Source organism: Balaenoptera physalus (assembly GCF_965194825.1).
Source record: "Balaenoptera physalus genome assembly, chromosome: 5".
NCBI lineage: Eukaryota > Metazoa > Chordata > Mammalia > Artiodactyla > Balaenopteridae > Balaenoptera > Balaenoptera physalus.
The window spans coordinates 150,622,821-150,637,707 of record NC_138884.1 but is presented as its reverse complement, the minus strand read 5'-3'; the positions used below and the strand labels follow the sequence as shown (position 1 = coordinate 150,637,707).

General features: G+C 65.7%; 1 protein-coding gene across 3 annotated transcripts in view; it reads right to left on the bottom strand.

Moving 5' to 3' along the window:
- CPLX1 (complexin 1) overlaps positions 1-5,115 on the bottom strand; it is a 39,816-nt gene extending 34,701 nt beyond the window's left edge. Inside the window, exons 1-2 of one of the 3 annotated variants that reach the window (XM_082462397.1) lie at positions 4,943-5,113; positions 3,512-3,616 (exon numbers count right to left, since the gene is read on the bottom strand). In XM_082462397.1, the coding sequence (XP_082318523.1) occupies positions 3,512-3,542 (31 nt within the window). In that variant the 5' untranslated portion in view covers positions 3,543-3,616; positions 4,943-5,113. Of the gene's footprint in view, positions 1-3,511; positions 3,617-4,942 lie in introns of all 3 variants that reach the window. The other 2 variants (XM_082462398.1, XM_082462399.1) reach the window with 2 other exon arrangements.
- Between the last annotated feature and the right edge of the window lie 9,772 nt (positions 5,116-14,887).

The window sequence follows — 14,887 nt, the reverse complement described above, 5'->3', positions numbered from 1 at the left end:
ATGAAGTCACGATTTGGGGCCGCTGGCCTTGCTGAGACGTGACAGGGCAGGACAGCTGATGTGTCAGCACCTGAGTCCCACTGTTCACCACCCACAGCCGGGCCGCGGACAGCCCCCGCCCCCACGCCCGCAGCCTGCAGCCCACCTGCCGGCCCCTCCCAGCGGCCCTCCCCCGCCTGCCCGCACCGCCCCCGGCGGCCCCTCGTCACCACGACGTGACACCTCCGCACCAACCCCCCGTCCCTTCCCTCCAGCAGTAGGTGCCCCCGAGGTCCGTGCCTGCTCCCACGCGACCTGTGGTCCCCAGAGAGGTGGGCTCTGCATCCGACCAGACAGGCCAGTGGAGGAGAGGGCCCTCAGCAGGGCCCCGCGGCGGCCACAGTGGCAGAGCCAGAAGCCCGCCAGCAGGGCAGGGGCCCCAGTACGGGCTTGCCCGGGGCCCAGCCCCGCCTCGTGGTGCCCGGATCGTGCCGACAAGCAGGACGGACGGGGCAGAGGCTGCCGGTGGAGCGGAGACCGGACGACTGAGGGAGTGAGAGGCGTGTGTGCCCCGGACAAGCCCCGTCAGCCCTCCCCGGAATGCTCAGCGCTCGAGGGCGCTGGAGGGGGGCTGAACACGTCAGGGCCAGACGGGTGGAGGCCAGAGGTGTGGAGGGCGTGCACCTGTCCACAGCCCTGCAGGTCCCAGGCAGGTCCCAGGCTGGGCTCCTCCTAAGAGCCCCAGAGTGGACCAGGCTGGGCAGACACAGGCCTGCGTCTCGGGGGCTGTGGGCGCCCCGTCTGTCTGTCTGTGTGACGCGGGATTCCTGAGTCCCGCAGCTGCTATCCCCGCCAGGCGGTCACCTGGAAACCTCTGCCCCAACAAAGGGCTTGCCTGAGATGCAGGGCCAGGCAGATGGCCCAGCTTAATTAGGGCGCACGGAGTCTTGTCCCCAGCGCGGCAAGCAAGCCCTGCCCGGGGCTCCCTCCAGGCCCGTCTCTCCTCTCATGTCCGCTGTGAACCTTTCTCTGAGTGAGTGTGTGTGTGTGTGTGGATGTGTCTCTGCTTCTCGCCCTGACTCTATTTCTCAGTCTGTTTCTAATACATCCCTGTCTCTGTGTGCCTCTCTGTCTGCCTGTCTCTCTGTTTGTCTCTGTCTCTCTCTACCTGTCTGTCTCTCTATGTCTATGTCTGTCACTGTCTGTCTCCCTGTGTCTGTTTTTCTGTCTCTCTGTTTCTGTCTCTCTGTTTGTCTGTCTCTCTCTGTGTCTCTCTGTCTCCCTCTCTGTCTGTTTCTCCTTATCTGTCCCTCTGTCTATGTCTCTCTGTCTGTCTGTCTCTGTCTACGTCTCCTTGTCTGTCTCTCTGTCTGCCTCTGTGTCCTGCATTTACACTTCCTGACCTGATTCCTCGGGTTCCCCAGTCTCCGTCTCGGCCACCCCGTCTTTTCCATGGTGCTTTCCTCAGCTGTCCTGCTCTGAGCCTCTGATCCCCCAGCCGCCTTCCCTGCCTGACCCCCGCAGCCTGGCTCCCGCTGTCCCGCTCCCGCACCCATCTCCCTCCGGTCCCGTTTCCCCACATCTCTGTGTCTCCAGTGTCAGAGGCATTTCCCTTCGTCTTTTTCTCGGTCTGTCTCTGGCCGTATCCCCTCTGAGTTAGCCTGTCTCTGGACGGCGTCCGGGGTTCGTCCCGCCTCTGTGTCCGGGGCTCTGGCCTGTCTCTCTTGGAATCATCTCTTGGTCTCCATCTGTCTCTCACCCACACTCATCCGGAGAGAACAAAATGACGCCCACCGGGGAAGAGAAAACACGGCAACAGAAAGCAAGGCCTCACCTGGAGCAGCCCCTACCCCCAGCAGCACTGGGGTGCGAATGGGGTGGGAGTTGGGGGGAACGCCGGGTCTGGGGCCCCAGGGAGTAGCTCCTGCCCGGGGGGCCTCCGCTGGCGGCGCCCAGGCTCCCACATCGCTGGTGAAGCCGCCCTGTCACCGCCGCAGGAGAAACTTTGGGCTGACACGGAACAAAGGGAATCCAGGCTGGCAATTACCCAGCTAATTTCAGCTATGCAGACAGCGAAATCAGATATTTCAGTTTTCTTACAAGCCCACCTCGGGGCCTGAATTAGCCACCTAATTAATTACCTGTGACAGCCTGGGACTGGCTGGGTGCAGCCTGGGTCCCTCCTGGTGCCAGGATGCTGCTTGCCCCTGAATCACGTTCCAGTGACGTAACCATTATAATTAGACTCAACCTGCAGCCTATCCTTGACCACGAAGTCAGGAAATGTGGCCCCGGGCCAGGCCCAGACGTCTTTCCATTTAATTTGTGTTGAGTGGAAATGCAGTCACTCTCCAGGAGACAAGCCCACCCGTGGGGCTCCTGTCCTGGGCACGGTGGCACTGGTCCCTCTATCCTGCCCCTCGTTCCTAGCACGAGAGCCCCCATGGTGCCCCACCTCTGGTGAAAAGCTCTCCATCACTCCTGCCAAGCGGTGGCCTTGTCATGCATCACCTGACACGTGCCCGGCTGTGAAAGGCATCAGGTCAGGGTGTGACCCACAGAGGCCACGTATGGCCCCAGGGTGGTCCCGTCGCACAAGGAAGACATCGCTAATGGCAGAATCAGGCAGCGGCCGCCAGCTCCCATCACAGGGAGCTCCCAGAGCTGGCGCTGCACCAGGGGAGCCAGGGTGCACAGGGCCGGCCCCGTGGGCCAGGCTGACCAGGATGCAACTGTGCCAGTGCGGACCTCGATCCACTCCCCCGCCCACCTTCTGGGCCAGGGTCTCAGCTCACTGTCCTACATCATCTTCCTCTCCTGGGCCAGGCTCTCCGGCTGTGGTGATGGCCTTGACCCAAGGAGGCACAGGATTCCTTTCAAAAGCATCAGCAGGGTTGGAAGGGGGGTCCCCTCCCTCAACACACAAAGAGGCTGCACTGCCTTCACGGGGGCGGGGAGGTGGGGACGCAGGTGGGCACACACAAGCTACCCGGGGCCTCTTCTCTCATCCCCTGTGCTCAGCCAGCCCCGGCTCCCTGTGCACGCCGGTGGCCCCTCCCTCGTGACACCACAAAGTCCTTGCTGGATGCCACAGGGCCAGCTCTGCTCCTTACCCTCACTCTGCCTGCTGTGGCCACTCTGCGGCCTCCTGCACCTCTGCTCATCAGAAGCAAAGTCCCCGTGGGGGGCCACCGGATCTGACCAGTGAGACTGACCCCTGGCGCCCCCTGGGGTGTACTCCCGAGGCCGACGGAGGTGTTGCTGCTCAGGACCATGTGGGGGGCTCCGCCCGGCCACAGCGCACTGGCATGCCTCCTCCCCCACCCCCAAAGCTGGCCAAGGGGATTCAGGACGCACTGCCTTTGGCCCCTCCCTGTTCGTCCCCCCGCCCCACCTTCCATCCCCGGTCCAGAGGGAGCCTGCAGGTGTGACTGCGGGGGTTGTGTGGTGAAGTCCGACGGTGACCATGTGCTGCGTGAGACCCCGTGTGTCTGCGTGCTGCTGGGTGTGCAGGGTGCCCCCCTCTCCCTACCTCCCAGGGCCTGTTTCATCACGAACTCCATGGTGACGGCTTTGAGTTCTCAGCGGCTCCTCGGAGGGTCACAGCTCACATGCGAACGTGGCCAGGAGTTCTCTGCTTGGGGAGAGGACATGATCACAGGTCACCAGCGGGGCTGGGGGAGGGCTTCTTCCTTGTCCCCTCCCAACTTCCCCTAGGAGCAGGTCTGGGGCGTGAGAGAGCGTCATTCGTGGTCCCCCCAACACCTGGAGGCTGGACCTCAGCATGGGACAGGCACCTGGGTCTGGGAAGGTCCCTGCAAAGCGGTCTCTCTGGGCCCCTGGGGTTTGTGAAGCCGGCGTCCGGCTGCTACCGCAGGGATGGGGCCGTGCAGCTCTGAAGGCGCCTGCCTTTGAGAAGCGGGGGCAGGCCCAGGGGCGTTCGGAGGTGACTGGCTCTGCTGCCTCTTTGGTGGAGCCCTGGGCCACAGGGGCGGGGGCCCATCTAAAGGATGGGAAAGGTCAGTGTGGACGGGACCTGGGCGGGAGCTCCCTTTAGCTTCCGGTGGAAGAGTCTTGGGAGACCAGGTTTCACCCAGGGGAGAGGCCAGCACCCACTGCCCCCTGCACACAGCAGAGACTGGGGTGGAAGGGAGAAACGGCAGGGGGCCCAGCCTTCGGGGAACAAATGAAATGGGGGGGCAGACCACCCCTCCACCTGCATCCGCATGGGTGGGGACCTCCAGGGTCCAGGCCAGCTGCAAGTCTGGTGAGGAGGTGCTTCCTGTAAAATCAGCAGCTGCAGTGCCCCCCCACCACACCCGTCTGGTGAGGTCTCTCCTGGCAGGGAAACCCAGGTCCCTAGAGATCCACTGTTTTATGGGGGTTTTTTTTTTCCTTTTCAGATGAAGGAGACCCGCGTGTGTGCAGGCTGGGGGGGGGGCGGGCGTCCCCCTGCCTCCCCGCAAAGCGCTGGCGCGCAGGGGCGCCTTTGCCGCAAAGCAGATTCTCTTCCAAACTTCTCCCCTGCCTCCTGGTGGGGAGGGAGTCTCAGGGCCCAGCCCTGAGAGGCCGGGGCGCTGCTGGAGCTCCCCCAGTGCTCCCACCGCCCCCCCCCCGCACGGCTCAGGGCTCCCGCGGCCGCCGCACCCCTTGGCTTTGCGGGCGAGCGAGTTGCCCGGCTCTGCCAAGCGGCCCTCAGGCGGGAGAGCGCCAGGAGAAAGAAAGAAAGAGACAGAGGACGAGGGAGGGGAAGGGGAGACGCGAGAGGCAGGAGACTCGGAGAAGGAGCAAGAACGAGGGAGGGCGCGGGCCGGGACCCCTGGGCCGCTTCAGCACCGCGCCGGCGGACAGCGCCCGCCGGGGGCCGACTGAGCGCCCAGCCCGGGCCGGGTAGGGGGCATCTGGGGCCGAGCGCCCGCCCTGCGGGTCCTGGGAAGGAGCTGCGCGCGGGGGCGCCGGTTACCTTCCTGGGGCTGGGGCCGGGGCGCGGGCGGGCGGTCAGCGGCAGAGCGCGCTCGGGCCGGCCGGGTCCATGTGGCGCCCCTGGAACTGCGGCGGCAGCTGAAGGGCACCGCGAGGAGGGCGCATCACATGTAGGCGCTCCCCGCCCCCCGCCCGCGTCCGAGCGTGACGAGGTGGGCGGGGCCGCGGCGGCTGGGCGGGCGCCCGCGGGAGGCGGGGACCGGAGGGGCGGAGCCGCGCCCCCCTTACCCGCCGAAACGCTGCCCCCGGGCCGGATTCGGGGGGGGATCCCGGGGCGCGAGCTTCCGAGCCAACGCGCACGACCCCGGCCCACCGCTCAGTCCAGAAGCCCAGATACTGCCCCCAGCCACCGCCACCCCCTCTGTGTGGACCGGGCGGGGGCCGCCCCCCCAACGGCTAGACAAGGTCCCGCACTCCCATCCGCTTCCGCCCGTGCGGGGCACCTAGCGTGCGGACGGATACGTGCGCAGCGCCAGTGAGCGAAGTCCTTTCCCGTCTAGCCGCTGTCGGGGGCAGCTGGGCGTCGCGGCTCTGGTCGCCATCCCACTCTCCGCCGACGCGCGCGGGAAGGGGTTCCCCGGCGCGGCCGGTGACAGCGGTCCCCACCGGGCCGAGTGCCCCTGAGCGCTGTCCTGGCCCCGGACCCCCGCCGTTCCCGGGCTTCCCGCACCGCTGGGCGTGAGAAGGGAGCCCCCAGACGCCAGAAAACCCATCCAACCGTTGGAGGAGAGCAGCCCGCAGACCACCGGGACCTATTTTACTGCGTAACAGAGTCGCAGAGAAGGAGCCACGCCGTTTCATTTTAGTGGGACAGAGGCCGAGAGACCCTCGCCCCCTCGGCCGGCGGCCCCACGCCGGGCAGGGACGCGCAGAGGTCACTGCGGACCGGCCCCTCCGCTCCGTGTGCCCGCAGCCCCGCCCCCGCCGCGGCCGCCCCCTCCCCGAGGCCTCCGGGATTTCCTCTGCGGCGTTAACCGCGCTGCGGGGAGACCGGGGTCGCTGCAAGGTCGGCGGCTCGGCCTCCAGTCCCACCGCCCCTCCTGGGGTCGCAAGAGTGTTGTGGGAGGGGCCCGGGTCTCCGCTGGCCTCCTGGTTGGTGGGCGGACACCCCTGGTGGCCGCTGCGTTAGCTTTCACCCTCCCCTCTCAGCTGAAGCATCAGGACTCCCTGGGCCTGGGTGGAAGGGGCAGATCCTGGAAACCCCACCCCGAGGGAGCATTCCTCACGCCGTTCCCCCAGGACAGTCGGCCTGAACTCCAGAGGGCGTGCCTGTTTCCCCCCATCTGCTTGGAGCCCGGGCTCCCAGCGCCCACCCCTCGCTGACCTCTACAGGCCCAACTGTGCGCATCGGTGGCCCGGCAGGGCCCCCCAGCCGGCAGGAGTGAGGAAGGGGAGGGGGTGGAGGAGGCCAGCACAGCTTTCTGGGAGTTGGCAGGGGCACCGCCACTCTGCAGCTACTCTGGCCAGCGAGGGCCCTGCTGGCCATGGGGGAGGCTCACATCCCAGAACGCACGGGGCTGCAGCCTCCCCGGATGTAGGGGCCGTGGGGAGCTGGCCGCGGCTCTGTCCATTCCTCCTGCCAGCCGGCTCTGGGCAAGGAGGTGCAAGGTGGGTGCAGTGGGGCTGCTCAGACGGGGGGGCCTGGGGACCGAACGCAATGCTCACAGAGGCTGCAGGGAGCGCCTCTTGCTAGCCCGCACTGGCCGACCCCAGGGATGTGAGAAGCACGTGTTCATTTCACCTCTACCGCCACCCTTCACGTGACGTGGGTCGAAGCCCCAGGCCTTTTGCAGGTCTGGGGACAGGTGCTCTGTGGAGGGAGTGGTCGCCTGTTTCCAGGTGTCTGGGGGTCTGAGGGTCCAGCCTGAGCCCCCAGGGTCTGCTCAGCCTGGCCCTTCAGTGTCCTCAGAACCTGGGTGTGGACGCCAGAGGGAGAGGTGTGGGTCCAGGAAAGAGAAGCCCCTTCTCCCCACTGGAGCCTCTGCCCTCCGCCCCTACCACCGCGTGGACCTGGGGGATGACCCACAGCCGAGTCCGGAGCAGCCCCACGACCCCTGAGCCCAGCTGCCCTTACAAGCCACGGAGACACCCCGTGGACCTTGGGGCATCCAGGCAGGGTGTGACTGGGTGTGACTGGGTGTGCACATCACCAGGACAGGAGTGTAGGGGTCCGTGCTCGGCCCACAGTTTCCATGACCCCAATGACCCTGTGACCCAGGCCTGTGCCACGTCGGAGGACAGAGGACAGAGGCCCTCCGCTGGCCTCGCTGCCTGGCCCTCCATCCCTCTTTCTCTTTCTCCTCCCCTCCTTCTCTCTCCCTGTGGGGTCACCATTCAGAGGTCACCTGTGGGGTCATCACCTATCTTTCTGTCTCTGTCTCTGTGGTTACCCCTCTTAGACCCACCACACACATAGCTGCCTCTTCAGTTCTCACATTTGTCCAGGCCCTGGGCTGGGGTTGGGGGACCCAGCTGGGTCTCAGACCCTCCTATGGAGAAATAGACAAGGCTGGTGACAGTCCCAGGTCAGGATGACTGGCACTCTGGGAGAGGGAGGCCGGGCGGCTCTGGGACCTGAGGAGGGCTGGAGGGCGGGGGACCCCTCTGGGCAGGAGATGAGGGGAACTGCCCACCAGCCAGGCCAGCCCCCACGGCAGGGAGGCAACTCAGCCCACGGCCTCCGCCTGGCCTCGGGGCCACACCCCAGGTGGGCGCTCACGGCCCCGTGAGCAGTCAGAAGAGGACCTGGGTTCCGGTGGCCAGTGCCCAAGCCTGCAGCCGGCCGGGGAGGCAGGAGCTGAGCGGGAGACGTCCATAACGGCAAGAAAGGCCAAGCCAAGGGCACCCGTCAGCGTCAGCGGGCTGAAGACCCAGGAGGGTGTCGGGGTGGAGGAGGTGGGCGGCGGGAGGCCAGGCTGGGCAGCAGGTGCAGGGGGCTAGAGAGGGGGAGGGCGGTCAGCTTTGGGGCGTGTGTGTTTGGCCACGGCCACGTCTGGGCTATGGGACCCTGGCCGGCCGGCAGGACAGGGATAGAGCCCTGAGCTCAGTGCTCTGCGGGCTCTTCGGATGCAGAAATGGGCCCCTGACGGCCAGGAACCCCTGACCCAAAGCAGGGTTATGCCGAAGACCAGGAGCACATGGCGCTATAGGTGTGAGACGCCACCACCACCACCTCGAGTCCCCTCTGCAGCCCCCACGGGGTCACTCCAGGTGTCAGGAAGGGGAGGCGGCCGCCTTGCTCCAGCAACTCCCCCCCCGCAAACCCCCCCCGAGCGTCCTGGAAGCCCCTGCCTGGCTCCCTGCACTTGCTCCAGGGAGGCCTGGCGCCTGCTGGTCCCCTCTATCCCGGGAGGGCCCAGGATCACTTGAAGTCCTTCTTCAATCCTGGCATGGGGTCTGGCAAGGGGGTCGCAGACCCCCCAGGAAGGGCTGGGATGGGCTCTCGGCACACATGGGCTCACCAGCAACTTCAAATACAAACTTAATAATTTAACACGATGAATAATTCAGTCCCCAGCACCAGCACCATCTGTGTTGCCATTTTCCTGCTGGATTTCATCATTACTTGCCAGGTAATATAACACGTGAAAAGCAGAAGCAAAGCAAGCTGGAAAATCATCACTGCTGTTCCTCAGAGCTGGGCCAGAACACCTCGGCTGTGTGTGGAGGAGGCCCTGCGTGCTCCCCAACTCCAAGGCCCCTTCCCTGGCCACGTGGGCTCCTGAGGGTGGAGCTGCAGGTGCTGGCCCGGCCTGGGGTGGCCTGCTTGTTCCTCGGACTCCCGCCCCGTCCTGGGTCAGGGCTGTGTGTCGAGATGCACTCTTCCTCATCCCCACAGAGGCTGCTCCTCGAGTTCCAGACAAGGGGGCCCCTCGGTTGCCACCCGGGAACCCTGAGGACGCCCCGCTTCCTGAGGAGGTGGCCCAGGGTCTGGGCTCAGCGCACAGTGGTGGCTCCTGTCCCCTCCACTTGCCCCTGCTCTCCCCGGACCCCAGGCCCCTGATCCTTCCACCCCTCCCCACGGGGAGAGAGTGTTGGAAAGGGGGAGCTGTGACTTCCAGAGCTGCTTGGAGAAGGGGGCGACCACGAGGGGCTGTGGCTCCCATGCCCCCCTCTCCCTCCTGGCTGCTGCCTGGAGCCACCACCCACCCCTGTGCGCCAAGGTGAAACTAGCAGAGTTCACAGGCCTGAAAGTGGGATTCTGCTTCTCACCGCTCTGCTGGGACGGTGGCAGCCGTGGCGGTGCAGGGCTGCACAGACGCACCAGGGTGGCCTGAGCAAGCGGAGGGCCTCGGTCACCAACAGGAGGCACGGGGGACGATGCGGGAGAGGCCATGCTTCTGCAGGCCTCTGGCTGGTGGGCGCCCAGGCCACCGGACGCCCTTGCCCCAGCCCGGGGGTCGGCTCGCCCAAGCCTCACGTCAGGGTCTCCATAGGCGAAAGGAAAGGGGTGTCCAGCGGAACAAGCGTCCACACCCAGGCTCTGGGCCCCTGACTCTGTCCAGCGGTCACTCCCTCTAACGCGTCGTGTGACCCTCCTGGGGAGAGTCCCCTGAGCTGCAGACCGGGTGTCCCTGCTCTGTGAATGCCCCCCACCCATCAGCTCTGCCATCACCCCCATCCTACTCCAGAGGCCTCCTCCACCCACCATGGGCTGCCCGGACCAGCCTCGGGGACCTTTCACAGGACACTCCGTCAGAGGCCTGGCTCAGGGCCCAGACAGAGGGCGGTTGGCCTGTGCAGGTACAGGACCGAGGGAGGGTCTAGGGCCCCCGGGGTGGGCACAGGGCTCCTGCTCCGGCCGAGTGAGGTCTGGGCTGTGCCATCAGGCAGCTTCAGGTTGACGCAGTGCTGAGAGCTTCCTGCACCCCGTGTCCCTCGAGGCCCCGGGTTGGCTGCACTCTGTGTGGGTCAGGCCTGGACTCCCTCAGTCAGTGACCCGGATCCATCAAGGACTGAGTTGGCAGACAACAGAGCTGGCCCTTGCAGGGAGTGGGCTTCAGGCTCAAGAAACCCTTCCCAGAAAGGCAGGTCGTAGAGAGAAGCCACCACCCAGGAGCGCCACCCCCCTGGCCGCCCTCCTCCCTCCGGTGGCACCCAGAGTGAGGCCAGGCCTGTGTGGGTCCCGCTGGAGGGTTTCACGCCCAGGAGGCACGGGGAGATGCCTGTCTACCCAGCTGGGGAAGGGTCTTCCTCTGGTCCCGGGTCGTGGCCCTCTCCTGGCTGTGCTTGTGTCTGGGGGGCCTGGCAGCCCTGGTCAAGCATTGAGGGGTTGCGGGGAGGGGCGGGCGGCTGAATCCAGGCCCCGTTCCCCTAGGCCGGGCGTAGGGTGAGGCCCCAGGCCTGCCCCAGGGGGCAGGGAGGCCTCAGCAGCCAGGCCCGTGCAGGCCAGGGGACTGTCCAGCTGAAGAGGGCAGCATCCAGTGACTTCACAGCCGCAGCCTGGGGCGTCAGAAGCACCCCATCGGGCTGTCTGTTCTCTTTCCTCAGAAAGCCTGCGGCTAGTTCCTCAGCGCACCCGGAGCGGTCAGCCTGCAGCCCGGGAGGGGAGAGGAGGCCGGGGGCCGGGCCGGCTTCTCTGGGTCACGTCCACCACCTCGGAGGGGCCAACGAGCTGATGCAGGACGGCGACCCCTCGTTCACTGCAGAGTCCAAGTCCCTGTTGTCCCCGTCACCACCCGGTCCACCACCGGCCAGGGGGCTGTCCTGGCGCCGCGGGGGCCGCTGAGGAAGGCAGGCGAGGCGGCGCCTCTCAAAGCTTTTGCTCTCAGACGCCACGGGGTAAGCGCCACGCAGAGAATCAGAGACTCAAAACAGCGGAGCCGGAGAGACATGGAGCCTGTGAGCGCGGGTGGCCAAGCCGGGCCTCGGGCTGAGTGACCCAGTGTCCCACGCTCCAGGCAGCAGCCCTGCAGGCAGGAAGGAGGTCTTGAGCCAGGTGGGGGAGGGCTCGATCGCGCCTCCCAGGTCCAGGCTGCCCCCCGACCCGGCCCCGTACCCCGGGGTTCAGGAGGGCCTGCGTCCCATGCTGCCTCTTGGGGGTGAGAAACACCCGGAAGGTGTGATTTCCACACCTGTGCTACAGGTGCGGCTGGCACGGCCCAGACGGGTGGGACCTGTGTCCACCTTACGCGGGTGGCAGCCCTGGAGGCCCCGGGGGCATCCCCCTCCCCAGGAGAAGGAAGAGGCTGGGTAAAAGATTCCATCCCTGAAGGATGAGGTAGTGCCAGGCATCACATCGGAATTACAGCATCACATGCAGAAAAGGAAAAATGATAGAAATGGAAGGCGTCTCAGACCACAGGGAGGAGTTCCCCGCCCCCCGCCCCCAGAGGAGCCCAGGCAGTTGCTGAATAAAGACAACTGTCAGCCGGGGAGCCGGGCTGCGCCATTCCAGGCTGGTGCTTCTCGGGCCAGATAAGCAGGGGCACCGGGGCGGATCACGCATTCGGGGGATTGGGCTGCTCCCCCAGACGCCGTGGAAAAGGCGAGGGGGGGTCTCCCTTGATCCGGGTTGTGCCATAGCCGGTCGGCGCCTTGTCTCGGCCAGTGGGATGGCCTGGCAGCCTTGGGGCCGGCCCTGGGCCTGGTGCCTGGCGGGCTGTCTGCCCAGGCCTGGCTAAGGGTCTGGAACCACCTCCTCCCCTCCCCCGGGCATCGGGGAGCCAGCCCTCCTACCCCTCCTTCCTGTCCTGGGGGCCTGGGTGTGGAAGATTCTCTGACACAGGCCCTGCCCGAACCCGAGGTGGCCAGTGGACACAATCCCAGTTCAGGGCCAGGTGTCCTCCATGAGAAGCAGGACCCTCCACTGCCCAGTGGAGGCCCTTTAGCTGCCCAGGCCCTTTAGCTGCCCAGTGCCCCGCCCTGTGCCCGGGCTCTGCCCGCCACACCTACGTACCCTCCCCCTGATGAGACTCCTGGAGGCCCCCAGCCCAAGTCCCCCCACACGTTCACCCACAAGCAACACACCTGCTGGCCTTCTCATGCCAGCCAAGGGGCCCCTCCTGCCCCCGTAACGTCCCCTTCCTGTCCCCCTCTCCTACCCCTCTCCTGATGTCGCTTTCTCCTCCTGACACCCCCCGCCAGGTTGCCCACGGGGGACCCCCAGGGGTGTCCCCGGACTCTGCTGGTTGGAGCAGGTCTCTACATGGCCACAGCTGTGTCCCTGCCCTCAGGCCAGCTGCTCCCCAGTCTGGCAGACCCAGGCCCGCCCCTCCCTGGTAGCCGTGTTCTAAAGGCTCCTGGGAAAGTCAAGGCTGGCCCCCGGGAGCAGGGGTAGGTTCTGACCCCAAAATTGGCCCGTGGTGCCTGAGGGGGGCTTCCTGGTCCTGAAACGTCGTTCTCAGGGACGAGGGTGCGTCCTGGGGGCACGAGGGCAGGTGGGTGAAGGCAGGTGGGGGGAGGGGGCAGCACATCCACGGCAGCCACAGAGACACAGATGTTTCTCCAAACCGTGGATGTCACCCAGCGAGTCCTGAGGCAGCTCTGCGTGGATGAGCCTTGAAAACCTCCTGCCAAATGAAAGCAGGAGGGGAGGGGCGGGGGGCCGAGGGAGGTGGGCTGGAGGGATGTACTGCTGGGACCAGGGTCATGTCCCTGGGTGACACCAGTCACCCAGGCTGTCCAGCACGTGCTGGGTGGGGTCCTCTACGGAACAGGGGGCGGCCGGACTAGGGGGTCCTGGGGTAAATGATGGGTGGGCAGCACCGGGAGGCGCGTACTGTGCTGGGTCCCTGATCTGAGCCCGTCTCCAGACCCGACCTCTGCTGAGGAGCAAACCCCCCCAGGACCAGGCCCGCTTCGAGTGGGGACGGGGCCAGCAGTGGCCCAGCCCAGGGTTAGGGTTAGGGTCATTCCCTGGGCCCCGAGGGGCTCACTGGAGGGGACACACGTGGTCCTTGGAGCAGCCCTGCTCGGGGTCTGTGGCCTGTAGGGATGGAGCCACCGGGGCCATCACCTCACCAAGACAGTAAATCAGCGCCGGTGGCGACGGCGGAGGGAGCGCCACACCAGAGACCCAGGGGCGGGCGGGCCCTGCAGGACCTGCGAGGGCTTCTGGCCAGTGCCCCAGGGCCACCTGGCCTTGAGCCGTGATCCAGAGCAACTTTGAGGTGCAATCTTGGGCCTATTTAGGTCATTCATTGTTTTGTTTTGTTTTTTAATAAATTTATTTTTGGCTGCATTGGATCTTTGTTGCTGCACGTGGGCTTTCTCTAGTTGCGGCGAGCGGGGGCTACTCTTCGTTGCGGTGCGTGGGCTTCTCATTGCGGTGGCTCCTCTTGTTGCGGAGCACGGCCTCCAGGTGTGCGGGCTCAGTAGTTGCGGCACGCGGGCTCGGTAGTTGTGGCGCACGGGCCCAGATGCTCCACGGCATGTGGGATCCTCCCGGACCAGGGCTCAAACCCGTGTCCCCTGCATCGGCAGGCGGATTCTTAACGACTGCGCCACCAGGGAAGTCCCATTGTTACTTAAAAGAGTATTCTTTGAAAAGAGGCCTCAGCCTGGGAAGAGCCGGGTTTAACCCTCCTGCCCACCCACAGCAGCAGCCCCAACCCAGGTGGGTGGGTCACCTCAGTGAGGGGACAGTGCAGAGGTCCAGGCGGCCCTCGGCCTCCTCTCCTGCTCTCTGCTCAGACCCCCGGCTGGGGCGGGGTTGGGGAGCAGCCCTAGGGGCAGAGGCCGTAGGGTCCTGGGGCCTCAGGACACAAAGCCAGAGCCCCTTCCTCCTCTGAACTGTCAGGAGGTTCAGGCCCACCCTCTGCCAGACCAACGAGGTCATTGGAGGTGGAAGGCGGGGCTCCGAGCTTCAAGTCAGAGTGTTCAGCTAACCGCTGCCCTGTCTCCCAGGTGAGGCCTTGATGTGAGGATGGGCGCCTAGGAGCCCGGCACAGGGAGGGTCCTGACCTGGGTGACCCAACTCGCAAGCCCACCTGAGGGGCAGGTGGCACCCTCTTGAATCCCTAACTTGGCATCACATCTGACTCAATAACTCACATTTTGGCTAAAGAAGAGACCGCACAGAGTTCTCAGAGACCAGCCCACAGTGCTGACTGGGCTGAGGGGCAGCTTCGGCAGGGCCTGGACAAGCCTGCTGTCACCACGGGGATGAGGGTCGAGGTCCGTCCGCCCCGTCTCCAGGGCCCGGCCAGCAGTGCCAGGCAGCCAGGAGTAGGACGAGCCCTGCGGACGGTGGACAGACCCGCAGGAGGCTGGGAACGTCACTTCTAACCAAAACCTCGAGTCATGTAACTGCTGTCGTTTGTCCTGACGAGTTGTCCCCCGGAGCACGGGGCAACTGTGGATTCTCTAACAGGCCGCGACTCAAGGCCATTGCTTTTGCTTTGAATTCCCGGAACGAGAGAATCCAAAGCCCCCCACACCCTCCCGCTGTGAGGAGGAGGGATCCGGGGGACCCAGGGGGAGGGCCAGCCTCTGTGCACCTGCACCAAGACCATGTGCCTCTGCCACGCTGCAGTGACCGCAGGGCATGCCCAGCACCCGACGAGGGCCAGCCCCCAGACCCAAGCCGCAGCTCGTCTCATCAGTCCCCACACCTCCCGGCCTTCCTGCCTTCCTGTCACGCCCGACCACCCAGCCTGGGCTGCTGGCCGAGGCCAGACCGGGGGCCCGCAGGGGCTCCGGCCAGCAGCGGTGAGGAGCCCAGCTTGCCGGGCGGGGGTCCCTGCGATTCATCTCCACGGTCAGAGCCAAGGTCAACCAGGTGACAGCAAAAGTGCAGGGAGGGGGTGTGCAGCCCCGGAGACGAGGGTCGTCAGAAAATAGTTTAATTATGTACAGGTGGTCACCAGGCTGATTATGAGGGGAGACGTGAACATTCACGAACAGATTCTGGAGGACAGCTGAGCAGCGCGATCTACCCAGTGGACATGCCACGGATAAAACAAATCACAGACTGTGACACGTG